Below are 25,082 nucleotides of genomic sequence, written 5' to 3'. Positions count from 1 at the left end.
CAGATACAATTCATTTCTCTGCATAAATTTTCTAAGCCCTGAAGAAAAGTTTAGTACAGTGGGGCAAAAAAGTATTTAGTCAGCCACCAATTGTGCAAGTTCTCCCACTTAGAAAGATGAGAGAGGCCTGTAATTTTCATCATAGGTATACCTCAACTATGAGATACAAAATGGGGGAAAAAATCCAGAAAATCACATTGTCTGATTTTTAAAGAATTTATTTGCAAATCATGGTGGAAAAGAAGTATTTGGTCAATATCAAAAGTTCATCTCAATACTTTGTGATATATCCTTTGTTGGCAATGACAGAGGTCAAACGTTTTCTGTAAGTCTTCACAAGGTTTTCACACACTGTTGCTGGTATTTTGCCCCATTCCTCCATGCAGATCTCCTCTAGAGCAGTGATGTTTTGGGGCTGTTGCTGGGCAACACGGACTTTCAACTCCCTCCAAAGGTTTTCCATGGGGTTGAGATCTGGAGACTGGCTAGGCCACTCCAGGACCTTGAAATGCTTCTTACGAAGCCACTCCTTCGTTGCCCGGGCGGTGTGTTTGGGATCATTGTCATGCTGAAAGACCCAGCCACGTTTCATCTTCAATGCCCTTGCTGATGGAAGGAGGTGTTCACTCAAAATCTCACGATACATGGCCCCATTCATTCTTTCCTTTACACGGATCAGTCGTCCTGGTCCCTTTGCAGAAAAACATCCCCAAAGCATGATGTTTCCACCCCCATGCTTCACAGTAGGTATGGTGTTCTTTGGATGCAACTCAGCATTCTCTCTCCTCCAAGCACGACAAGTTGAGTTTAGACCAAAACGTTCTACTTTAGTTTCATCTGACCATATGACATTCTCCCAATCCTCTTCTGGATCATCCAAATGCTCTCTAGCAAACTTCAGACGGGCCCAGACATGTACTGGCTTAAGCAGGGGGACACATCTGGCACTGCAGGATTTGAGTCCCTGGCAGCATAGTGTGTTACTGATTGTAGCCTTTGTTACTTTGGTCCCAGCTCTCTGCAGGTCATTCACTAGGTCCCCCCATGTGGTTCTGGGATTTTTGCTCACCGTTCTTGTGATCATTTTGACCCCACGGGGTGAGATCTTGCCCCAGATTGGAGCCCCAGATTGAGGGAGATTATCAGTGGTCTTGTATGTCTTCCATTTTCTAATTATTGCTCCCACAGTTGATTTCTTCACACCAAGCTGCTTGCCTATTGCAGATTCAGTCTTCCCAGCCTGGTGCAGGTCTACAATTTGTTTCTAGTGTCCTTTGACAGCTCTTTGGTCTTGGCCATAGTGGAGTTTGGAGTGTGACTGTTTGAGGTTGTGGACAGGTGTCTTTTATACTGATAACAAGGTCAAACAGGTGCCATTACTACAGGTAACGAGTGGAGGACAGAGGAGCCTCTTTAAGAAGTAGTTACAGGTCTGTGAGAGCCAGACATCTTGCTTGTTTGTAGGTGACCAAATACTTATTTTCCACCATGATTTGCAAATAAATTCTTTAAAAATCAGACAATGTGATTTTCTGGATTTTTTTTTCTCATTTTGTCTCTCATAGTTGAGGTATACCTATGATGAAAATTACAGACCTCTCTCATCTTTTTAAGTGGGAGAACTTGCACAATTGGTGGCTGACTAAATACTTTTTTGTCCCACTGTATATTGTTGGAGTTGTAAGAGATAATCTTTCCTTTCTGACAGCATTCAACTACCAAAACTAGGGGAAAAAAAAGTTTGAAACGAATACTGGTCTTTAATGAAAGTGAGGAAATATAAAAAGAAATATAACAGACTGCAGTATAAAACAGTACAACACCATAATACTGCAAGTAAACATGACCTTTAATGTGCAGTGACAATTTACCAAAACAAAACCATCACAAAATGGCTGTTTTTAAGCAAATAGCTATTTGCTATTTTGGGGTAAAAATTACATTGGGGATTCCATTATTTATAACGTTTTATATGTTGTGCTTTTTCTGATCTATATTAGATTTTAAATTTTGCACAAAGGAAGGTGGTCTTTTAGTCTTATAGGATGAACTTCCTTTCAGACGTTCCCCTTTTAAATGAATGATATAGGGCAGGAGAGGTGGTTTACGTACAGTTACCAGTGTTCCTTCAGGAGTATAGCATCTTAATTGCATTTTGTTATTTGAATGAGCCGTAACTGCAACCCATCCTAAAGAGAAGAAATACATCACTTTATAAACAAAATAAAAACTGTCCATTTGATTTACCGTGAACTTCAATTTGGGTGAGCAAGATAAAAGTCATATTAGTTTCCACATTAGGGCTAAAAGCAGCAGCTCTCTTCAAAAATTCTCTTCAGTGTCTGTCTCAAAAAAGTCTCTTCATGCTTAATGTCAACATAACTTGTAACTAAATCAAAAGAGCAAACATTAGTCTTAAGCATGAAGATTCCTTTTCTGCAGTGAATGGAAGGAGAGTTCTGAAAACTGGTGGTTCCGTTCATGTGGTGCACTAGGCAGATCTAAAACATGCATAATATTTCCTTGCCTGGGGGAGAGCACTCTCCTTTTCAGGTGTGGGATTGAAAACCAATAGGAACTACACAGGCAATTCAAAGGAAAATAATCCTGTTCCTAATCCTTAGGAAAATAATCCTAAATTTCCTGTTAATGTGAATCTGCCAAATTCATAGTTGAATAGAGAAATACAAGGATTTGCTACATAGTTAAATCTATTGATCAGGAAAAAAAAATGCTCAGTGACATGTAATTCTTTCCCACCAGTTAACTAGCAACTCAGGTATTCTGCTTGGAGTTCTCTCATAGAATTATTTGCTGAAGAGAAGATGCTTTCTAAGTAGGAGATTAAGAGGTTGGACCACTTCTGACTGCAATCAAATCCGGATTCACATTGTGAATATAGTGAGTACAAAAGTTTAGATATCCTTTCATTCAATAATTTGGAATATAGGTAGTCCTTGCTTAACTACAGTAACTGGGACCAGCAACTCCATAGCTAAGTGATGCAGTCATAAAGCGCAATGTCACATGATTGTGCTGACTTAAGATGGCAGTTCCAGTTGTGATTGTTGGGTGAATCCCACATGGTCATTAGGCACGACACCATGTGATTGCCATTTGTGACCTGCTGGCTTCCCCACTGACTTTCTTGGAAGCCTGCAGTGAAGGTTGCAAATGGTGATCACGTGACTGTGGGACACTACAACCATTGTAATTGCACACTGGTTGCCAAGTGCCCAAATCATGATCACATGACCACAGGGATGCTACAACAGCCACAACTATTAGGACCAGCTGTAAGTCTCCTTGTTCAGTGCTGTCATAAGTTCATTTACTGAACAAGTAGTCATTAACCGAGGACTACCTGTACCTCCTCTGGCAGAAATAACTTCAAAACATTTCCTGTAGGTAGCTAAACAGTGGCATATTTGCTATTTTCTTATTTTGGATCTATAAAAAACTACATAAATAATATGTATTCCAATGTGCAGTAATATGCTATATTTAACTTTGTACCATATAAAGGTTGTATCGGCATCTGTTCACTTATGGATTAACTGAAATTTATAATTTTACCAGGAGTGCCAAAACCTTTGCATGCTACTCTTTGTATACTAATTTTAGATTTATTGTTAAAACACTTTACTGAATAGTCAAAATCTTATGAAGGAGTCTGTGGTACAAATTTTGAAGTTTTCAAGTTACAGACCTGAACCTCGTTAAAATAGATTTCAGGAACAGCAATCAACATAGAGACATCTGCTATGGATGTCTTAGAACTCCTAACAGAAAATTCTTAGTGATTTATACATGCAGTAAATACCGTAGCCACAATAGGAGTTAACAGCTGCTCCTGCAATTACCCCTAAAATTACTTCACAGACTTTCTGGGAGAATGGAAGCAAATGAAGTCAGTCTTACTAGATGATTTATTTATTTCTTAATTGCAGCCAGTTAAGAAATAATTGGAGGGCTTAACAAGATCTCTTTCTCATTGCCCTTGAAAATGTCCTCGAATTTGTTGGAGCCTGGCGAGCATCAGAAACAATTCTGTTCCTCCTTCCAAAGGAGGGAACTTGCTGTCTCTGCCCAGGCCTTTCTCTTTGCTCTCCAGTGAGTTAAAAGTGCCCAAGGTTCTAGACTTAGTGATCTCACCAGGTACTTCAAACCTTGACTCAGGGGAACAAATGGATTTAAATATCTCCTTGGTGAAGGGATTAACTGCCTTCTTTGGTTTTCTCAGAGTTCACACACTTCTATAGGTGAGTGGTCTGGCAAAGCTAGTTCCTTGTACTGAGGCAAATCACAGCTACCTGGGATATGCAGTGGTCTCTCTGCACCATGGATATTACAATCATTCTTACTGAAGACAGAGAGAAATCCATATTCTAAAACTTTAACCTCCAGAGTTAACAAGCTTTTCAACCAGTTGAGGAAAATTAACTTTTGAAACAACTTGCCTGTTTTGTTGCCTCCTCATCCACAGAGATTTTTCTCTTCCCTATGAGATGCCAAGAGGGAAGCAGAGGCACTGAAGTCCCCAAATGAAGGGGAAAACAATTGGTCCTGACAATGCTACTTAGGATAATTTGGGTCCCTCTCCCAACAACACTCAGTGGCAATCCCCTTGCCAAGGCAGCAAGAGTCTAACAATAAGGAGAGATGTAAGAGAGATGCAAGTCTCTTGCATTTTGCTCAATTGCACAGCCTTCTTTTGTGGGTCAAAACTCTAGATGACCTCACAATATTGGGATAAAATGGCAGATTCTGGATATCCTTAATGGAAGAGCTTGAGCTGCTGAGTTGTAGTATGTACAATGGACCTATGGCCTCCTTCATGGGATTTGGAAGGACTTTGGGTCATGGACAAGTAACGCTCAGCACTAACAACCTGATATATCCATATGCAGTATGCAAATGCATATGCCTCAACTTTGGGTGGTAGAGAAACTGGGGTCTGTCCTGTCTCTTTGTGCTCCTTAAGTCACTGGAGGGGTCTGCCTGTCCTCAAATGATGCACACAGTTGGAACTGATATACCTAGGAGGAAAACAGGAAGATCCTTGAAGCAGATGGCCACGTCTCCTAAGTTTACTAGCACCTGCGGTTGAACCCCATAATGATGTTCCTAGTTGTTAGAAAGATCCGGTTTCTAATGACAGCTATGGACTATCCATACACTCCCTAATCAGGGGAGAAGGCAATAGAAGAAAAATAAAGGTTTTGGGAACAGTGGAACTCTTAGTGACATGCCTTAAACTGAAGCTAAGTAAGAACAGAACTGAAAGGGGAGGATGCTCTCTCACTCTATGGGGTGTTGCAAATCTTTTAGCCCCCTATATTGGACTGGGAGGAGCCAACCAGTTTTCAGACTATCCCTCTGAAACAAGACCCATTTTTCAGCATAGATGCTACACTATATATGCCACTCATATTCATCATCACAATTAAGCAAGTGTCTCATTACAGGTAGTCCTTGGGTTACAATGGCAATTGGGACCAGAATTTCTGTCGCTAAGCAATGCAGTCGTAAAGTGTGATGTCACATGTCCTTATCAGTTAGCAATAGCAATCCTGGCAGTCCCAGTTGCTGCCGTAATCCCAGGACTCTGCGGGTTGTTAAGTGGGAAGAGGCAGGAGTCCTAGGCAAGGAGCATGGGGGATGGTTGGGTGGGTGTGGCTGCTGCAGGGGGGTAGGGGATGCTGCAGGCGGGAGCTGGGGAATGTGAGCAGGCCGGTGGGGGCTGTAGACAGGCCAGTAAGGGCCACAGGTGGGAGCCGGGGAGCGCAGGTAGGCTGGCAAGGGCTGTGGGCAGGCGCTGGGGAATGCAGGCGGGCTGGCAAGGGCTGCAGGCGGGTGCTAGGGAGCAGGGGTGAGCTGGCGAGGGCCATGGGTGGTCGCTAGGGAGTGCGGGTAGCTGCTACAGAGTAGGAGATCCCTGGGGCTCCATGGGAGAAAAAGCAATGGAAGCAATTTACACGAGCAGCTTGCAACCTTCCTTGCTGGCTTCCCTATTGACTTTGCTTATGGGAAGCTGGCAGGGAAGGTCACAAATGGTGCTCATGTGACTGTGGCTTGCTGTGACGTAATTGCAAGCCAGGCACCTGAGAACCCAAATTGCTATCATTTTACTGCAGTGATGCTGCAAGGGCCACAACTTTGCGGACCAGTTGTAAGGATCCCTCATTCAGGACCGCCATAATTTTGAATGGCTGCTGAACGAATGGTTGTAACTTGAGAACTACCTGAAATAGGTCACCTACTCAAAAGAACATTTGAGAATACGTTACCAGCAGATGAGAGCTTTATGTCAGCTACTGCCTCACCCTCCCCAATTCCTTCCAACATCACTTCCTGAGGAACAAGTGGTGGAAATTCTTTCATTCGTTCTTCACCTCCCATCGGAACCTTGTGTTACAAATTAGAAATACAGAGTTTTAAATAGTAAAAATTAAGATTCAGCTGGTAATGCTAATTAGCAAATTATACACTAAGTGAAAACAGTTATTTTCATAAATTCAGGTAGTCCTTGCTTAACTAACACGATAGGGACTGGAAAATTTGTTGTTCAGTGGGATGGTTGTTAAGTGAAGCATCATGTGACCTCACCCAATTTTACAACTTTTTTGTGGTGGTCATTAAGCAAAACACTGTGGCCGTTAAATGAATCATGTGGTCGTTAAGCAAATCATGAGGTCATTAAGCAAATCATGCGGTTCCCCATTGATTTTGCTTGTTGGAAGCTGGCTGGGAAGGTCACAAATGGCAATCATGTGATCCCAGGACGTTGTAACCATTGTAAGTGCGAGCTGGTTGTCAAGTGCCCGGATCACAATCATGTCACTGTGGGGGCACTATGACAGTTGTAAGTGCAAGGACCAGTTGTAAATAGCTTTCTTCGGTGCCATCATAACTCTGAACAGTCGCTAAGAGAGGACTACCTGTATATATACCAGTTAGGTACTATACATAGCCAGTTTCTGTCTTCAGTTTTTATAATTTAGTAAAAGCAAAACATGAGAAAAGTGGAAAGCAAAAGAAACTGAAAATGCTGGAAATAAGTTCAGTGATTAAGAAAAGCATTGAAATTGTAAGGGTGTCTCTGAAAAAAGATTTAGATGAAGGTGGAGGATGAGTAGTGGGACTTCATGGGAGAAAAACTACAGCTGAATATGCATGGATACTAGAAAGAAGTCAGAAGACAAGATGAAAGTTTAAAGAAATTTAGAAGCAACTGAACTGAGAAAGAACAGGATAAAGGAAAAAAAGATAGAGAAACTTCTGAGATGTGGTTGAAATAGTCAGAGAAAAATGAAAATCAGTTAACAGAATGAAAAGAATGGAGACAAGCAGATAAAGCCAATGAAATAAACACTCCAATATGCCAGACACAAAATAAAGCAGATAACCCAAACAGGAAATGTGATAAATACTAAAAGATAAAGTGGATTGATAATTTAAACTATCTGTTTAAAGTAAAGCAAAATAATACATGATTTTGATACAGAAATTGATACTGATAAGAGTATTTTTGTTTTTGTCCAAGGATACAGGGTCTGCACATATAAAAGCCAAACCTTCAGTAAATATTCAGCATTAAAGCTAACATATTGATCAAACTCCTAGACAAATTTAGTATCTCTCTCAAGACAGTCTTTTCTCCACCTGTAATCCCAAGTTAGGAAAACTGGACCAATCCTTCTATCTATTAAGTTAGACAAAATGAACTTAAATTTGCTTAAAATGAAACTTCTCTTTGAATTGCTTCAAGTTGTTTAGTGGGTAAAAGTTGCTAATTTCAACAGAACATGCAATCCCATTAATTGTTTAATAGGTAGAGATCAACATCTGGGGAACATTTTACTATTTATCAATTAAAAAGGCTGAATCTCGGCAATTAAGTTAAGTTTAGACATAAAAGACCTGGTTTCCATGAACCTACTGAATGACTGTTTCTTAGTATTATATCTTGAACTATCTTTTAAAATTAGCAATGAATATAAATGCCCATAATCCCATGAGGCAGCCCTTTTCTTTTAATGTGATCTTTGCAGGGAGCAATCTTTTTGCTCCTAGAAATTACATAAACGGCTTTTTTTTTTTTTTTTTAACTATCTTACTTTCCAGAGATTGGAAAGAAACAAAACAATGTGCAGTATTATTTTCTTTTGGCATAAAGTAGAAGACCACCAAGATAGGGAAAACTCATTTGAGACAACACAGTCATGGTGTTGTCTAAGAGCAGAACAAAGCTTCTCTTGTCTGAGTCCCAAGAGGCACAATAATGAATGCCTGTGAACGGAGAGGAATCACAAGGCTCATAGATTCTCCAGTAGTGTACTGTTAGTGCTGGCTTACCTTTAGTAGTGTTTGACCTGCATGCTTTTGATAGATGGCATCTGCTTTTTCTGTTGAGGTGATGTGCACAGGCAACAAATTAGAGGCCACAACAGAAAACCACGAGGAATTATTCCCCTAAGGAATAAAAAGATTGAAATTAAATTGCCTGAAAAATTCTATTTCTTAATTCAGTTAAGTTTTAAAGGCCAGCTTCATTAACTAGCATAATGCCAGTTCAGTTAGCAAGTAATTCTCCATTCTCTATTGTTGATAACTTAGCTTTTGAAGGCTGCTAGTCTAATGAAACAAATTGGATAAACTTCTCATTCTTTTAACCATCCCTAGATCCTGTTCCTAAGAGGAAGAATATTTCAGTTTGGTTGAACGTCTTTGTATATTTATTCATCCTTATTTTGACACACTAAATTTTTTTAAAAAAACATTGAAGTCTCTCACTTTGGAAGAGTGTCACTTTGTCATGTAAATAAAACGATTTAGAAAAACTATGGCATTTTTAGTCCCCTCAGTTGCATTATTCAACTTTTATTGCAATAATGTAATCTTAAATTACTCTTATTACTCTCTTTAAAAAAGAAGTAATTAGCTTAGTTTTTTTTGAAGAAAAACATTTCATCTAGTTCATATGGATGAGGACCAGACAATTTAAAAATATTTTAAGATGCTGAAGTTCTGAATAAACAGATATTACCTGAGTCATAAGAACAACTCATAGTCTGGTATTCCATCCTTGCTCTTCCTTTCCAGTTCATTTCTTCTTTCACAGCAAAGAGCTGTTGACCTTACCAAGATGGTCATCTTACAGACCTAACAGGACAGGATTAATTCCTTTTCTAGTGAGAAAGCAAGGCCCCAAAGAACATTTTTCTTGTCCTTTAGGACAAAACTTTCAGTTACAGGAACTGACTTCTGCTATATGGAATTGCCACTTTTATTGCTTGGAATCACATAATCAAAAAGAGTACAACAAAACACCACTGAGATTCATATTCCACCACTATTCTGTTATGCACTGAGTAAGTGTTGCCCCTTTATATACTTTTAATTCTATAGGTAGGACTGTTGAGCCCATCAGTGACCAAAGCTACTACACAGTAAATCCACTAGTTTTTTGGTCACCAGATAAGGATGTATTAAATATCCTTATACAGATCTTGAAAACCAATAATAATCTGCGCAGGACTGTGCTACAAGGACGTATTTTAAATATAGTCTAAAGGTGGAACACACATCCAGTTTATGCCAAGTAGGTTTTGTGTCATTAGACTTCAAGACTGATGTCAGCTCCACTATGTAGACCAAACTGCATTTATTAATATTGGCTATAGTAACAGAATCTTGCAAATCTGACTGTGCTTTACTCCCCACCACCCAGCCCACCCATGAGTATGTGAATAAGTCTTTTGCACATGCCTTGTTTTTGACTTGGCATGGATTGTTTTTCCACTTGTTGCTTTGGTAACCAATCTAGTCTATTTCTGTCAAGGTCATATTCCTTAATCTCTACAGGTTGAGGCATGGAATAATAGTCCCCAGTGATTCCTAAGTGCTCCTTATTTCAGAGCCCATAACACTCCATGAAATGTGATAGCAAGTGGCTTGAATAGCTGTGGTGCAAATCCAGGGATAAATCTGATTGGTAAATTATGGGCACTATCATAAAGTCTATATTGTAGCAATCAGAAAGGAAGATAATCTGGCCAGTGGAGTTCTTTAGGGCTGTTGGATGGATGATACAGACCTTAGAGGCCTTGGCCTGGACCATAATGCCATCAGAGCTCTATTGCTATAATCAATTTGTGCATTTTTTCACATATTACATTGCTCAGATGTTTGCCAAACTTGACATTATTTAAGGGAGTATCACAACTATAGTGCCCAGTACACCATCAAACAATATGCGTTTGAACCAGTTTCACTCCTTGTCCCTCAAGGAAGTGGATAAGACCCTTGGATCAGTTCTTGCTATTACTTGCCATTAGATTCTGCCCTGGCTTGGCTTATAGTCTTTTAAAGATTCTGTTCTACTAATTGTTTTTGAGATCATTCATGTTTCTTTGCAGCAGGCAGAGTTTCCCACAAGATTGGGAGGATGTAGGGTGGGAGCAGATGAGCAAGGAATTCAAGGAGTAGTAAGAGCTTCTTGAAGTGTAATATTCTTCCTTATCCTGGGGTGGAGTCTGTGCTGCTGCTTCTAAGGGGTGTGGGTATTGGATTTCTTCTTGCTGCTCACCCTGTTGGTTAAAAACTGGCTGAAAAGTTGCACATGTTCAAATTGTATGGTGATTTTGTTTGTGAAAGATGGGAGAGCACTGGATTCTGTTCCCCCTATCAGGGGCGGGGGGAATGCCTGGATGTTGCTATGACTTCCTTCTTCTGGATATGGTTGGCGTGTCTGGGACTGCTTGTGCTCTTTGTATTCTGTACTGACTCTTGTCCTCCTCCTCAGATTTAGTAGCACTGTTGTTGTTCCTCCTCCCTTAGCCATCTTGGAGAAAGAACTAATACAGGTGCTTACTTTCTTGGTCATCACTGGAAGCTATTTCTGCATGTGGAATTCCTGATGTTGCTACTCTGAGGTTGCTGGAGAAGTGCATGCAAAAGCATTATCCAGCTGCTGCTTCCAAAACTCTGGCATGTTCTTTTCCCCATTTTTCCACCTGCCACTTACTGCTTGTTCTCCTTTGGCCTGAAGCTCTCTGGAGAAGTCTGCCAGAGGACACAGTAGTCAGTGTCTCCAGATGCTACAAAACCCTTCTATACCCACAGAGACGGGACATCTAGTGATTGGTCATGAAGTCAGGAGTGAGGTGGCCAATTCTGTTTCCCTGTCTGCTGTGTGATCTTTTTAAATTTGGTTCTGTTCTGCAGCTTGACTCCCTTCTATTTTCTTCCTATTTTTTAATTGGCTCCAGAGGCTGGAGTGAATGGGATGCATTACTCATGCTGAGAAGGCAGACCAAACACTCAAGAGGGATTCTTCCAAAGGGACAGAAAGGAATTTATTTTTGTTCCTGCCTTCTTGCTAGAAGAGGAGCCTCTATAATCCAGAGACCAGTCCAACAGACAGTCTGTTTCTGGCTTCTGTTAGTTCAGAATGATTCCTGGAAGCTAGATCTCTACCCAGAATGCAGGAAGAGAACACTGGGCTAAGAGATTTTAATGATCCTGTAAAAGAAATGGCTACATTCAGAGTCATTTAAGCGGCAGCCATCAACTCTGATAAAGCAGAAGTTGTTCAGCAGCAGGAGAACAAAAGAGAATTGATTACTGGAACCCTCAAACTGTCCAAATCGTACTTTGTTGTATATATCATATATACCAAGTTCAGAATTCCCACTGCAACTCTTACCTTTAAATAATCTATACGTCCCAATGCACCCAAAAACAGAGTCATCCCAGGTTGAAGTATAAATGTCCTTGGCACAATGGCACAGGTTGGCAAAACAAATTTGATTTCTTTTTCTGTTAGGAGATTTAAAACCTAAAAGTAAATCAGAAAACATATGGAAATTAGGGGCTGAAATGCTAAACTGGTCCCTGCAGAATATTATGTGGACTCACAAACAGATAGAATGTTGGATGGGGCTAAAATACAGGTAGTTCTTGACTTACAACCATTCATTCAGTGACCATTCGAAGTTACAATGGTGCTGAATGGATGATGGTTATAACTGGTGCTTGAAGTTATGGCCATCCTAGCACCCCATTGGTCATGTGATCGTGATCTGGGTACTTGGCAACCCATTTGCACTTACAACCGGTTGCCAAGGACCCTGCAATCGCCATTTGCAACCTTCCCTGCTGGCTTCTCCAGAAAGTCAATGGGGAAGCCAGCAGGGAAGGTTGCAAATCACTGGGGTAAGTGTCCCCCAACGGTGTACTCTCCCAAGCCCCTCTGTGCTTGTGCCATACTGGCCACTCACACACCCTTCCCGACCCATGCCACACAGCACCTCTCATGCACCCTCCCTGACCTGCACCTCTCATGCACCACCGTGCACCCTTGTGCACTCTCCCTGACCCGCACCTCTCATGTACCCCTAACCTACGCCACACCCTCCCCGACCCACGCATCGCCTCTCATGCACCGCTGCACACCCTCCCCAACCTGCGCCACACCCCCACCACTCTCCCCAGCCTGCGCTGCACCTCTTACACACCCTCCCTGACTCACATGGTGCCTCTCATGCAGCCCTCTGCACTCCCTCACTTACCTGCCTGCCAGCCTGGGACTTGCAAATTTCTGCTGGCTTTCCCACTGACTTTGGTTGTGGGAAGCCAGCAGGAAATTGCCTTGCCTAACGACCATGGGATTCAGTTAACAATGGCAATCGGGATTGCTGTCGCTAAGTGATGTAGTTGCACTTTACGACTGCATTGCTTAGCGATGGAAATTCCAGTCCCAATTGTGAGTGTAAGTGGAGGACTACCTGCATGAAGATAGGAGCATACATGAATAGCAGTCATAGGGACTGCTGAAATAGCCAGGATCCATTTTCCTGTTGCAAAGTGATAATTCAAGACAAATACAATTCAATTTCAATTATTCTACTTTTTATAACAGAGAAAGCAGCCTGACATACGTGGCAGTTAAAAAGGATTTCATCTACAGCTGAAAGAAAAAATGATGAAACGTATAATGTGTCTTAATACTACTGATGGCAAGACAATACTTGTGTAAATGCTATTCAGGTGCTGAAATGCTTACTTAGTTAAGACTGAATTAATGAAAAATGTAATTCACAGTGGCCTTAATCCAAAGATAAATATTCCCACTAGGAACTGTACTGTAATTTTCTGCAGCCTTAAGTGCCAAATAAAATATCCCCTTCTATATAATACACAGCCAAATTCAGCATGCTGAAGGACAATAGTTGATCAGCAGCTTTCCAATAATGCAGGGCATACAATGTTTAAATCATAGGCAGTTTCAGAAAGCCTAGTGTTTACTTTTCAATGTAGTAGGACAGGGGGAGAGTTAAATATTCCACTGAACAGCTGCCACCCACTAAAAGTGAGCTAAACTACTAAAAGTAGTTATTTGGAAATCTTGGCTCAGAATAGTGATTTATTTGCCCATCTACCAACCACCCACTGATATGGCTGATAGGCATTTAAGTTGTTTGGCTCTGGGAACTGCTATGGGGAGGGGGGAAGGGAAAGAAAGCTATAATGGTAAGTCCAGTTGGCTTCCATGTGAACACATCTTTGGATTGTGGCCAGTTTCTTCAAAAGTACGTGGCATTTTACATCATGTTTAGAATCAAGTTAAATGTTGGAAGTTTTAACATTTTTCAAAAAGCTGTGATTTAAAGTTTGAAAAAGTGGTAATTTGGGACTCTGGAAGTGAAAGTCAGGACTAATGGCAAGAAAAGCTATAATGTGCATATCATTTCTAACTCCCCCCACTAGTAAATGTAACATGGAACAGCTCCTATGGTAAAGTATATCTGAGATAAAAATTGTGAAGACTTAACTTGGTACAATCATATCTCTGAATGTAGCCCTAAAAACACCCCAAATTTAAATTAGTAGGAATTGAAATATAATTATATTGTGGCTTTCCATATATCCTTTCTGTTGTTGTGGCATTTGGAATGTTCTTTTCTCAAAAACTAGATTACTTTCAAGCAAGTAAAAAATACCTTTGAACAATTAAGTCCTATTTTTTTAAATTTATTTTGCTGTTCTACCGAAAGATAACAGTAACAAAAGTTTATTTATTTATTTTAAAAACCTCTCCTCTGATCCAGGAGAACTGATTATATGACAGTCTCAGATAAATTACTCTTGGCTAAAGTGACTGAAAGGTGGTAGGTTCATAATTTCAAACACATTTGGAGGATATGGATTACACATATACTATTTTAACTGAGTGTTCATATGGGGTACAGGACTGAGATGACTTTGATAACTTTGGTAAATAATAAATAATAATTATTAAATTTATATGCCACCCGACTCTCAACGACTCTGGACAGCTCACAACAATCAACTAAGAAATTACAATAAAATCAATAAAAAAAATAAAGATAAAAGATTATGTGACGGGTCTCACTCTTCCTCGCCAAAAACCTGGGTAAAGACCTATAGATATTGATATATAAATAGATGAGCTACACCAGCAAATGGGTAGGGGAATGTGGTCCCTTGGACTATGTAACAGCTTTTGAGACCAATTATTCTGGTATTCTTTTGGACTACCTGACAGCAATGGGATTTGGGTGCACTGTATTGAACTGGTCCTGGTCCAAGCACCATCTTATGGACCTATACAGTTTTTGACTACAGTCCTTCCTTGTCCTTTGTTTTATTCAACATTTACATAAGACCAGTTGGACAGATAATGCCACCAATATGCTGATGTCTTCCAGCATTATTGTCACTTAACATCAATGAATGAGTTAAGTGAAAAAAATCTGAAATTTTATCTGAAATCCAGATAAAACAGAAGTGTTATTGGTCAGAAGAAAGTCAGGTTCAGGGATTTTGACTCAATCTGTTCTAGATGGGTTGTAGTAGCCATGAAAGATCGGGTTTATAGCTTTGAAGTATTTTGATCCTTTGTTGTCTCCAGATTGATAAGTGAAAGTAATGGCAAGAAGCCAATGTATAAAATCATACTTTACTTTCCAGCTGTGGCCATTCTTGAGCAATTTGGACTTCTCAACGATTAACAATTATTTATTAAACTATGACTGAATTACAGCAATGCTGTTTATATGAAATAATTGGTGAAAATCTGAATTCTTGAAAATTGTCTGAAAGCTTGAATTGATGGAATTACAGCAGATAAGCTTCTATCCAAGAGATAGTAGCAGGATCAAATAATATCTATATTGAGGAATAATAATTACTGACCTGGCTGCTGTGCTGTAATTTGCATAATATTTTGCCAATAAAATCCTCAGATTAGTCAGAATCTTGACTCCTCATGAACACTGTTTTGGTGTACCTTCTCCTGAAGAAATCCTCCCTGGATTCAGTGGTCTTAGATAATTATCGCCTGATCTTCAATCTTTCCTTTTAGGGAAGTTGATTGAGATGGTAGTGGTAAAACCCTCTAGATGAAGTGAATTATCTGGATCCTTTTCAGTCAAGGTTCAGACCTGGGTATGGGATAGAGAAGGCACTGACAGGACCTAAATGAGGGAAGTATCTTATTGAAGTGCCTTATGGGGCTGGAGATAGGAGGCACTGTTTGCAGGGGTTCTGTTTCTTCCTCAATGGGCAGGTATAGTCAGTTTTAGCAGGGGAGAAAAGATCAGCAGAGTTATGAGATTCTACAGGGGTCAGTCCTCCAACAGTTTGGGGTGCAGTATCATCAGTATGTGGATATTTACACTTTACATCACCACCCTGGGCTGTAGGGAAGGTGATGATTATGTTGATTAGATTTTTATCCTGCCTTTTTAATATATAACTCAAGGTAGTGAACACATCCCAACAACAACCCTGTGAGGTGGGTTGGGCTGAGAGAGAGTGGCTGGTCCAAAGTCACCCAGCTGGCTTTCATGCCTAAGGGAAGTCTAGAACTCAGTCCCCTGGTTTCTAGGCCAGCATCTTAATTGTGTCCCTTCCTGGTGCTTGGAGGGTGTCAGAATCTGGGTAGGATAGAACAGGCTGAAGCTGAACCCAGGCATGACAGAGGCACTATTTGTTCATTGAGGCTCTCCATCAAGGCAGTGTTATCTCTGGATGGGGTAATCATTATCCCTAAGGGAACAGGTTCACGACTTGGGGATCCTTCTAGATTCATGGCTACTGGTAGTGCAGCAAGCAGAGATGATGGCTATAAGAGTCTTTGTCCAGCTTCAGATTCTGTACCAGTTGCAGCCTCACCTGCAGTAACAGCACCTCTATACAGTGACTCACAGCCTCATTACCACCTGGTTAGACTACTGGAACATGCTTTACACAGAGTTGTGCTTAAAGACCACTTGGAAGCTGCAGTAAATCCAGAAAGCAATGGCCTGTGTGCTAACCGGTACTTTACACTGGGAGCATATTACACCTATACTACAGGCCCTGCACTGGCTACCAGTTAACTTCCAGGTACAATTTGAAGTGCTGTTTTTTTAGTTACTTGCTCTTTATGGCTTGGCACATAGATACCTACAGGACTGCTTGCTCCAATGAGAATTGTCCTACTAATTGCTCACTTTCAGGAGATAAAGGGAGCTGAGGCCATGAGGCACTGCTTTTCAGTAGCAATGCCAGTTCTCTGGAACAGTTTCCTTATGGAAATCAGACTGGCCCCTTCCCTGATTGCATTCAGAAAGATGCTGAAAGCAGAAATTTGACCATATCTGCTTTCATTTTTTAGTTGTTTTATCTCTGACTTGTTATTTTATTGTTATTAACTTTTTCTTATTGTGGAGGTTTTAAGTTGTTTTTCTTTATAACGTGTTAACCACCTGGTGTAGTTTGATTGCAGCAGGGTACAAATATAACAAACCAAACAACCAACAAATAAATAATAACAGCAATACTACTGTCTATATTGAAATATTGGCACCAGCTACTAGTTATTCAATCTTTATTCTATATGTGGATCTCATCCTTTAAAAGGCCAAAATAGTTTAGATTACTGGTCTTACTATAAGGCCAGTAACTCTTATATACACAGGAGAGGTGTTCCAAAGATTTCCCCACTTCTTCTGAGTTTCTTCCAGCAATTAAACATTGTCTCTGAAGATGCGATTAGCCCCACTGTCTCTGTTTTCAAGAAGGATATCAAAGCATATTTTAACTTTAAGCTTTGGAATTGTTTTAATTATTTTATTGTATAAATACTGTTGGTTTTTTGCTGTTGTTTATTATTGCGTTACACTGGATAATAAACAAGCCATTTTTCTCTATTTCATAAACAGTACTGGCCTATCTGTATCCCATATTAGGTATGTATCGCCTATTCTGCATACTTATGTACGTACCCATTCTGTTCATTCTTTTTCTGGGTAAGCAGAGGTATGCAAAGTGTAGAAAAAGAGCAAAAGAAAAAAGCAAACAAATTCTAACTAAATCTAGTTTGCACTAATACCATTCACTATGTGTTTGCATACCTTTCTATCTTTACACATCATTCTGGCTTCCACCACATTCATACACCAATTGAATCATTGCCAGCATACTAATTATGTCTAAACACTGCTTGTACCTCCTAGCTAGTGGAATACAGGCAACAGTATGCTGGCTTGTAAATTAGTCTAGATTAGAGATCCTAGCTTGCATAGAATACCATGAACATGGGATAAAACTAGCTTGGTTTCACTTGTGGCAGTTGGTCAAAACATACTAATGCTGACAGGAACTATCCTTATTGTCAGCAGGGAACGCTACACATGGAACAGGCATGACTAAGGCTGGCAACCTAGTGTACTCTTTTCTTCTCTTACTCAGAAGTGTTATGTAAAAGTACTAACTGTAGAGTTCTATATTACTTATATACTGAATTCATTTGACTTCTATCTTTTTCCTTTTTATTTACATTGTGGATCACTGGTGGAAAGCGAGCTAGACACTCAGTAATTAAATAGCATAAAATCCATGCTTCCACTATTATCTTTGGAATAATGTACAGAGAAAAGGGGAAAAACCTTTCTCATACACTTTTACAAAGCACAGCAACTGTATAACCATAACTTTGCAAGGCTTTGATAGATCATATATGTAATAAGAAATCTCACATTTAATATTGGGCCTAAGCTGTTTAAACCTAAATACTAAATTATTTCAGATGTTTTCCTCAAGATAATAACTGGCGAGATTTGAAAGTAAATTGAGGAATAAAAGTAGTAGCTATCACTATTTTGAAAATGCTTGCAAAGGATTTACAAAATGCTACAAGGACTTTTACAATTATTCTATTTCTATACATGGTTATGCTATTTATAGTTTGACTTTTCTCACAAATGCTCCAAATAGCCCAGCCATTCCTTATATGAAATACATTTTCAGCTCCTCAATATTTGAAACAAAGGAGACATTAGATTACAGGAAGCTGCTGAAATACTGGTTTTGTTTCTGTTCTAGATATCAAACAAACATAATGATTTACTTACACAGTCATCTCTTATAATCCCTGGTGTGTCATAAAACCAACGACAATCTTTCACTTCATTATATGTCAGTTCAACTTTTGTGGTGGCAGTTTTGAGTGGAGGGGAGGGTTCTTCCTCCATACTAAAAGACAATGCTTCTGCATCAAAATCAACTGTACATTTTTCCTCATTTTTTTCTGGTTGTTTAAAGGTTCTTCCAATTCTTCCTATATCAAAAAAGGGAGAAATACACAGGTACATATAGATGATTTCTGTTCTTTTGTGATATGTCATTCTGAGGATAGCAGATGCAACAACAATTCAGCCAAAAATCAACGCCTAGAGTTTGTTCACCCATTGCATTAGGCTATATTAGGGTTTTTGGTTTTGGTGTGGTATAGTATATTGCGACAAATCAATTGTTCATTCAATAAAGATTAAACAACCCATTGCTTAAAGTAATATGGAATCCAGATGCAACAATCAATCAGTCTCTCACTCTACAAGTTCTAACTCCAGTGAACAAACATTCCTCATATTTTTATCTTCTGATGAATGAACTAAAAAATACATTTTGACTGTATAGATGTGAAGTCTTCTAATCAGATTCAGGTTCTGTTAATATATTTGCACTTGTGAAAATCAGGAAAAATCTAATTCAAATACTTGATTTGGAAAACTGATTTGATTTGTTTTGGAAATTCAGATAAAATTTTCAAATTGGTAATTTTTAAGTTCTGAATCAATTTAGAAAAATCTGGTTCTTTATATGCACAGAAGCATCTAAACTGTCCAAAGCAATTTGGAGCCATCTAATTTGATTATTTAAGTGATTATTAAGTCCAATAATTAAAAAAAGATCCACTTTGAATATTCAACAATATCCAACTTCAACTGGATCTGTGCATTAAATTGCAGAGTCTTGGAAAGACCTATGAAATATTTGTGAGTTACAGTACTTGCACAATTCCTAAAGTGTACTGTACACACCTATTAAGTATCCTTGCTTTTTGAGAATATTAAGCTGCTTTTGTTCATTTATACTGAGGTCTTCTTCACTTTTCTCTGAATCTTCTTTTAGCCTTTCTTGCCTCCGGAGTATTCTATAAGGTGTAGGATTAATAATTGGAAATTTCAGGAGATTCAAGGTAGTGCCTAGGGAAAAAAAATAAAAACACATAAATGTCCATGGTTAAGTCTATACAGAATTGAATAATCTCCCAGTTAGATTATTGCAATGCACTCTACATGGGGCTACTCTTGAAGAATATCTGGAAGCTATAACTGATTCAAAATGCAGCTGTGCGAACAATCTTGGGTGCCCCTAGGATGGCACATATAACACCTTTGTTGCGGGAGCTGCACTGGGTGACAGTTTGCTTCCAGGTCCAATTCAAGGCGTTGGTTATTACCTTTAAAGCCCTACATGCATACGTCCAGGTTGTCCGAGGGACCATCTCATCCTCATTACATCAACCCATCCCACCCGGTCAGGCAGAGAGGACATGTTGCAGACCCTGTCACTGAGAGAATGTCGGCTGGTGGGGCCCAGGAGAACCTTCTCTGTCGTTGCCCCCGCCCTTTGGAATACTCTCCCCCCAGAAGGGTGGCGGGCCCCTACCCTCCCGGTTTTCTGGAAAGGAATAAGACCTGGCTCTGCCAGCTTGCATGGGGTTTTAATCAATCCTGGGGGTGGCTGGTGCCCTGATGTCACCCTGAGTTATTTGCCAATTCCATCATTCTTGGAATGTATTCATTATTTTTAAGATTGTTTTTATATTGTATTTTAATTGATTTTATCTCCTTTGTAAACCACCCAGAGTTGCTTTTTGACGAGATGGGCAGTGACAAATTTGATATATGAATAAATTGGCCGAGAATTAAGATACTAGAATAGGTTTAAACAATATAGGCCACAAAAATGTTATGTGAGTTATACAGCTCTTGTTAGCATCTCAAGTATTGTCAGACAAGAAGTATGTGAAAGAAACTGTAACTCTATTAAGAAAATGAGATAATGGATAGCAATAGCTTGATCAAGGATTTGCTATTTTGAGAACCCAACAATATTATAATTGTTAAAAAGAGAAATATTGGGTCAATAAATTCCTACTTCAAATCCTGCCTCAACCATGACTAGTGTTAAGCAAGTCTGCAATATCAATATAATACTGGCTTATTTTACACTGGCCAAATGTAATTACAAAGCATACATTATCATTATATTCACAAACTAAAGCAGCAGTTGATAAACTTTTTTTGGTCTAGGGCTGCATTATGATTTCTTGCCTAGTTTGATGATTCCAGAGTCTGTGGCTAGTGATATTCTGACATCAATGGAACAGAGGTGGGAATATTTTTTGCTTTGTCGGGAGACACAATAAGTGGCCATTTTGTCCCTTAGCCCCCCTCTTTTAAGGGCAATGGACAGCTTAATGCAGTAAAACCTAGTGCACTGATTTTGCCCTTTCATCCCCATCTCTAAACAATCAACTCCAAAAAATCACTACCACCAACTCAGGGACCAAAAATGGCATGGTGGGAACTATATGCAACCTACTCACTTTTAAATTAAATAATCTTGGAGTTATGTGCTCCCCTTCAAAGCTTTCAGTAGCAATTTGTAACAGACAGCTGGTTAATGTGTTGTTCAGTTACAGGTAATCCTAGTTTGCTAATCTATGAATAAAGTCGCTAAGTTGAACTCTACTCCAAGTGAATTTATGGACATGCCCGTGAGTTATTTTCACAAGAACACAGAATGAGTTTGCCAGTGCTTCCTTCTAGCTTTTTTCTCCCCTCATTCCCATTCTAGCTAGCAAATCTCATATTTCCTGCTGGTCCCTCATTCGAGTACTGTACTAATCAGGTCCAAGCCTGCTGTAAGTAATGTTTCTGAAATCAGTATAGTAGGTTAGGTGGTGCCACCTACTGGGACAAAACCACAAATAGTTTAGCCAGATTCACATGTTACTGTATTGTTATTTTACTCAAAAGGCAGAAATTTAAATAATGTAAGAGTTTTAAGAAAAAAAGTGATTTTTAGAAAAAAATACTTATAGGGTATCCATTACATTATTACATAAGTGTTTAGGGATACCATACAAAAGCTTTCACAGGTCTCAGAATAACTTCCATTTAAGAGATTTTATGTCAAAATTATGTCTAACAGTTCTTTCTTTCAGAAATTATCTTCTCCACAACCATATATCATAAATGAATTCAACAATAACATTTCATTTTACTGGTTAACTCACTGTGAAACTTACAACTAGCATCAAGCTTTCTCAACATACTTGTTCCAAAATTATCAGCATTAGGTTTCAATATCAAACATTTTAGATCCAGCTGCTTCCAATATGAACAGGAATCACCCCAACTTTATGCCAATACATTATGGTTAAAAAATAAAACAAAGCAACTCTACAACTATCCTCAAGAACTATAAAGCTATCTGTTACTAAAAGCTCATGTAAATATGCACTGGGTATATGACTTCCCACTTTTCTGATTTAAAGTTTTTTTAGCACCAGTTGCTGAGACACAATTCTATTTCATCTCAGCAAATGGATTTCTGTACAAAAAGACCATGCCCTGGATGGTCTTTAAGTAATGCTTGACTGTATAAAAAAATCAATTGTAAAATATGTAAATCTTCTCCCAACCGTATGTATGCCTAGAACAGGACAAGCATAATCTTCTCAAGAGTAGTTCCAGCATCATACAATCTGTAACATTTAATCAGCGTGCTCAGAAGTTCCATTTGGGTTCTCCTGAATAGTCTTAAGGATAAGTTAATGATAAATAAATTGTTAGATAGGTAAATAAGTAAACGTTGTATTGTGAGCCACCCAGAGCCCCCCATTAGTGGGAGATGGGTGGAGATAAATCAAATAAATAAATAAGTAAGTAAGTTGTCAAAGCATGCCTTAACTTCTTACCAGGAAAAGGTGAGATGGTTGCTTTGTGGATCACATCAGAAGCCCTGGATTTGCAATAGTCAGAGTGCAACAGAGTATTGAAGAGAGTTGATTTTCCGCTATTGGCTGCTCCCACAAGGTATACATCCCCATTTAGTTTCCAAGACCGCTGCAATTTGGAGATCAGCGTTTCTATTCCATAGCCTGTTTTGGCACTGATGAGGTGTGCCTCAATTACATGCTTGTTTGGGGCTCCTGAAGGCTGGCTCAAATCCACAAGGCCAGCATCTGTACAATTCTTCAACAGCAGTTCTTGGAGGCGCTTTAGGTATTGCGGTGAGTCAGCAGGCAGGAGATCCACCTTGTTGCCTAGGACAAATATGTGGGGATGGGTCCCCACCAACCTGGACAGGTCAGGCAGAAGTGAGTCAGGTAGGTCCAGGACATCCACCATGCAGAGCACGAGGGGTGAGCGCCCGTGATGAGGAGGCCGTTTTAAGGCGGCACTTACCAGGTTGTAGTATGTCTCCCGGGTCATTTCCACCTTGAGGGCCTGCTGGTGGTGCACCAGAAGCCAGCAGCGCTGGCACACGGTCCCCTCCAGCGCCTTCCTGACGGAGTCCTTCCAGGCCGCCGCGGCCTCCGCTTCCTCCTTCGGTTCTCTCGGCCTTCCTTTGTCTTCCTCCGCCTGCAGGAGCACTTCAGGCCCCACCAGGCTCAGGTATTTCTCGCTGGGCAGGTATCCCGGCACGGCCGGGTCCCGGCAGTGTAGCTCCGCGCCACATCCCGAGCAGTTCACTCCGCTCGACCGCACCGAGGGATCCGGCCGCCCCGCCGCCTGGTGACTCCGTGGTGCCTTCTGGCGTCCTTCTCGGAGCTGCTGCCGCCGCTTTCTCTGAAGCCGCTGCTGCTCCAGTTCCTCCTCCGCCGCCGCCTCCAACCGCTGCCTCTCCTCATCAACGGCCGGCTTCTCAAGGACATATTCGGGGAAGACGAACTCCTCCTCCTCCTCCTCCTCCTCTCGCAACTCAGGCGACGCTGCTACCGCCGCCTCTTCCCAGTGCCTTCGGCGCTCCTTCCCGAGTGGAAAGTGACGGGGGCCGCCCACCGAGGCGCGGCAAAGCAGCGCGCCGACCCTTCTGCCGCAAGCAGGCGCGGAAAGCAGCGGCGGCGGTTGCCAAAAGCGAGGAAGGCCCCCCGCAAAAACCCGCCGGAAGACGTTCATCGCCGCGCACGCACTGCAAAAACCGGAACCGAGCCAACCACGCGGTGCTCCGGCCACCTTCGACTCCTGCCGGAGGAGTGAAGGGTAGCGAAATACTGGAGCTCGTCCCCTTCCTGTGCAGGAGTGGGCGGGCTTCAGGCTTGAGTCGTCTTGGGGAGGGGGGGGAGGGGAGTGGGATGGCTCGACGCCAAACACAGGTCCAAATAGACCGAAAAAATTCAGAGTTCAGGAATTGGTTTTAAGGGCTAGAAATGAACAGAGTTCACAAGGGTTCCGGACAACGATCCACTTCTCTTGCCTTGAAAGCTTTGAAAAATTTCAGCCCTGTGGTGCTGGGGCTCTGTATGGAAGTGAAAGTGGGACTTTAAAGAAGCAGGTTAGGAAGAGTATTGACGTCTTTGAACTTTGGTGTTGGAGGAGACTCCTAGAATACCGTGGACAGCTAAGAAAACAAACACATTTATCATCAAACAAATCAACCCAGAATTCTTACTCGAGGCACAAATGACCAGGCTTGGAAAAAGCTTTAATACCGGGAAAGGTGGAAGGAAAGAGAAGAGGATGACCAGCAGCAAGGTGGATGGACTTAGTTACAGGTAGTCCTCAAGTTATGAAATTACGACCATTCGTTCAGTGACCAGAGTTATGATGGTGCTGAAAAAGGAGATTTACGACTGGTCCTCAAGGTTGCAGCCATCCCAGCACACTGCCCCCCCGTGGTTACGTGAGCACAATCTGGGTGCTTGGCAACCCGTTCGCACTTATGACAGGTTACCAAGTGCCCCATGATCACATGATGGCCATTTGTAACCTTCCTTGCTGGCTTCCCCCAAGCAAAGTCAATGGAAGGTTGCAAGTCGCTAAGTCTTCCCCCCCACCTCTTTCTTTGCTTGAATGCACCATGCCCTCCTTCCCCCCTTTGCTTGCACACACCCCACACCCTCTTTCCATGGCCTCTCTGCGATTGCACACACCCTGCACCCTCATTCCCTGGCCTCCCTGGGCTCACGCTGCACCAAGCAACCCCTCCCCCCAACTTGGGTGCAGCCTGCCAGGGCCTCCACCACCCCTCTGTGGCAACTTTGTGCTCTTTACTTGGGACTCCCTCCACTTCCCGCTTAATGACCCATTAGGACACAACAACCTGGACTGCCTGGATTGCCATCACATGACATCGCACATTACAACCACTTCGCTTAGTCACAGTAATCCCGGTCCAAGTTGCAGTTGTAACTTGAGGACTACCTGTACAGTAGAAATGAATACATTCTTGGGAGACTTGAAAGAACATGTTAGGGATAGATCATCATGGAGAAAATCTATGTGGTCTCTAGATATTGAAAACTACTTGATGGCACATAATCAGTATTGGGGCACAGGGCATAGAAGACCCTTTGTTGTCGCTACTGACCCACAATTTGGAATCAGAAATCTGTGACCAGCAGATTCAGGTCTAGGTATTGCTTGCTCATTTGAAAATACATTTATTTTTTTTATTTAGAGTATTAAAACTCATTTGTTCACTTACTTAGG

At 40.9% G+C, this 25,082-nt stretch overlaps 1 protein-coding gene across 1 annotated transcript; it reads right to left on the bottom strand.

The window, feature by feature from the left end:
- Window positions 1–1,831: 1,831 nt before the first annotated feature.
- On the bottom strand, window positions 1,832–23,644 carry NOA1 (nitric oxide associated 1). Its single transcript, XM_007427014.3, has 7 exons — window positions 22,346–23,644; window positions 19,395–19,559; window positions 18,426–18,631; window positions 11,711–11,842; window positions 8,359–8,475; window positions 6,291–6,408; window positions 1,832–2,189 (listed from the first exon to the last, which is right to left on the bottom strand). Exons 1-7 carry the CDS (start codon window positions 23,547–23,549, stop codon window positions 1,969–1,971), a joined length of 2,163 nt encoding a protein of 720 aa, XP_007427076.2. The 5' UTR covers window positions 23,550–23,644; the 3' UTR covers window positions 1,832–1,968.
- Between the last annotated feature and the right edge of the window lie 1,438 nt (window positions 23,645–25,082).

The sequence above is a fragment of the Python bivittatus genome, unplaced genomic scaffold (assembly GCF_059951505.1).
Source record: "Python bivittatus isolate LINGU-HERP-01145 unplaced genomic scaffold, Pbiv_v1 ctg000520_np1212, whole genome shotgun sequence".
Taxonomy (NCBI): domain Eukaryota; kingdom Metazoa; phylum Chordata; class Lepidosauria; order Squamata; family Pythonidae; genus Python; species Python bivittatus.
Note: the sequence above shows the minus strand (reverse complement) of the source record. Positions and strands in the feature narration are given on the sequence as shown.

Bases quoted from the DNA above. Each gene is read 5' to 3' on its own strand.
- NOA1 (XM_007427014.3), bottom strand. From the start codon at position 23,549: ATGAACGTCTTCCGGCGGGTTTTTGCGGGGGGCCTTCCTCGCTTTTGG. The intron at 6,409-8,358 runs GTAAGCCAGCAC...TTGTAACACAAG, and splicing joins CAGGTCAAACACTACTAAAG to GTTCCGATGGGAGGTGAAGA. The intron at 2,190-6,290 runs GTAACGTATTCT...TCTTCTCTTTAG, and splicing joins CATAAAGCTCTCATCTGCTG to GATGGGTTGCAGTTACGGCT.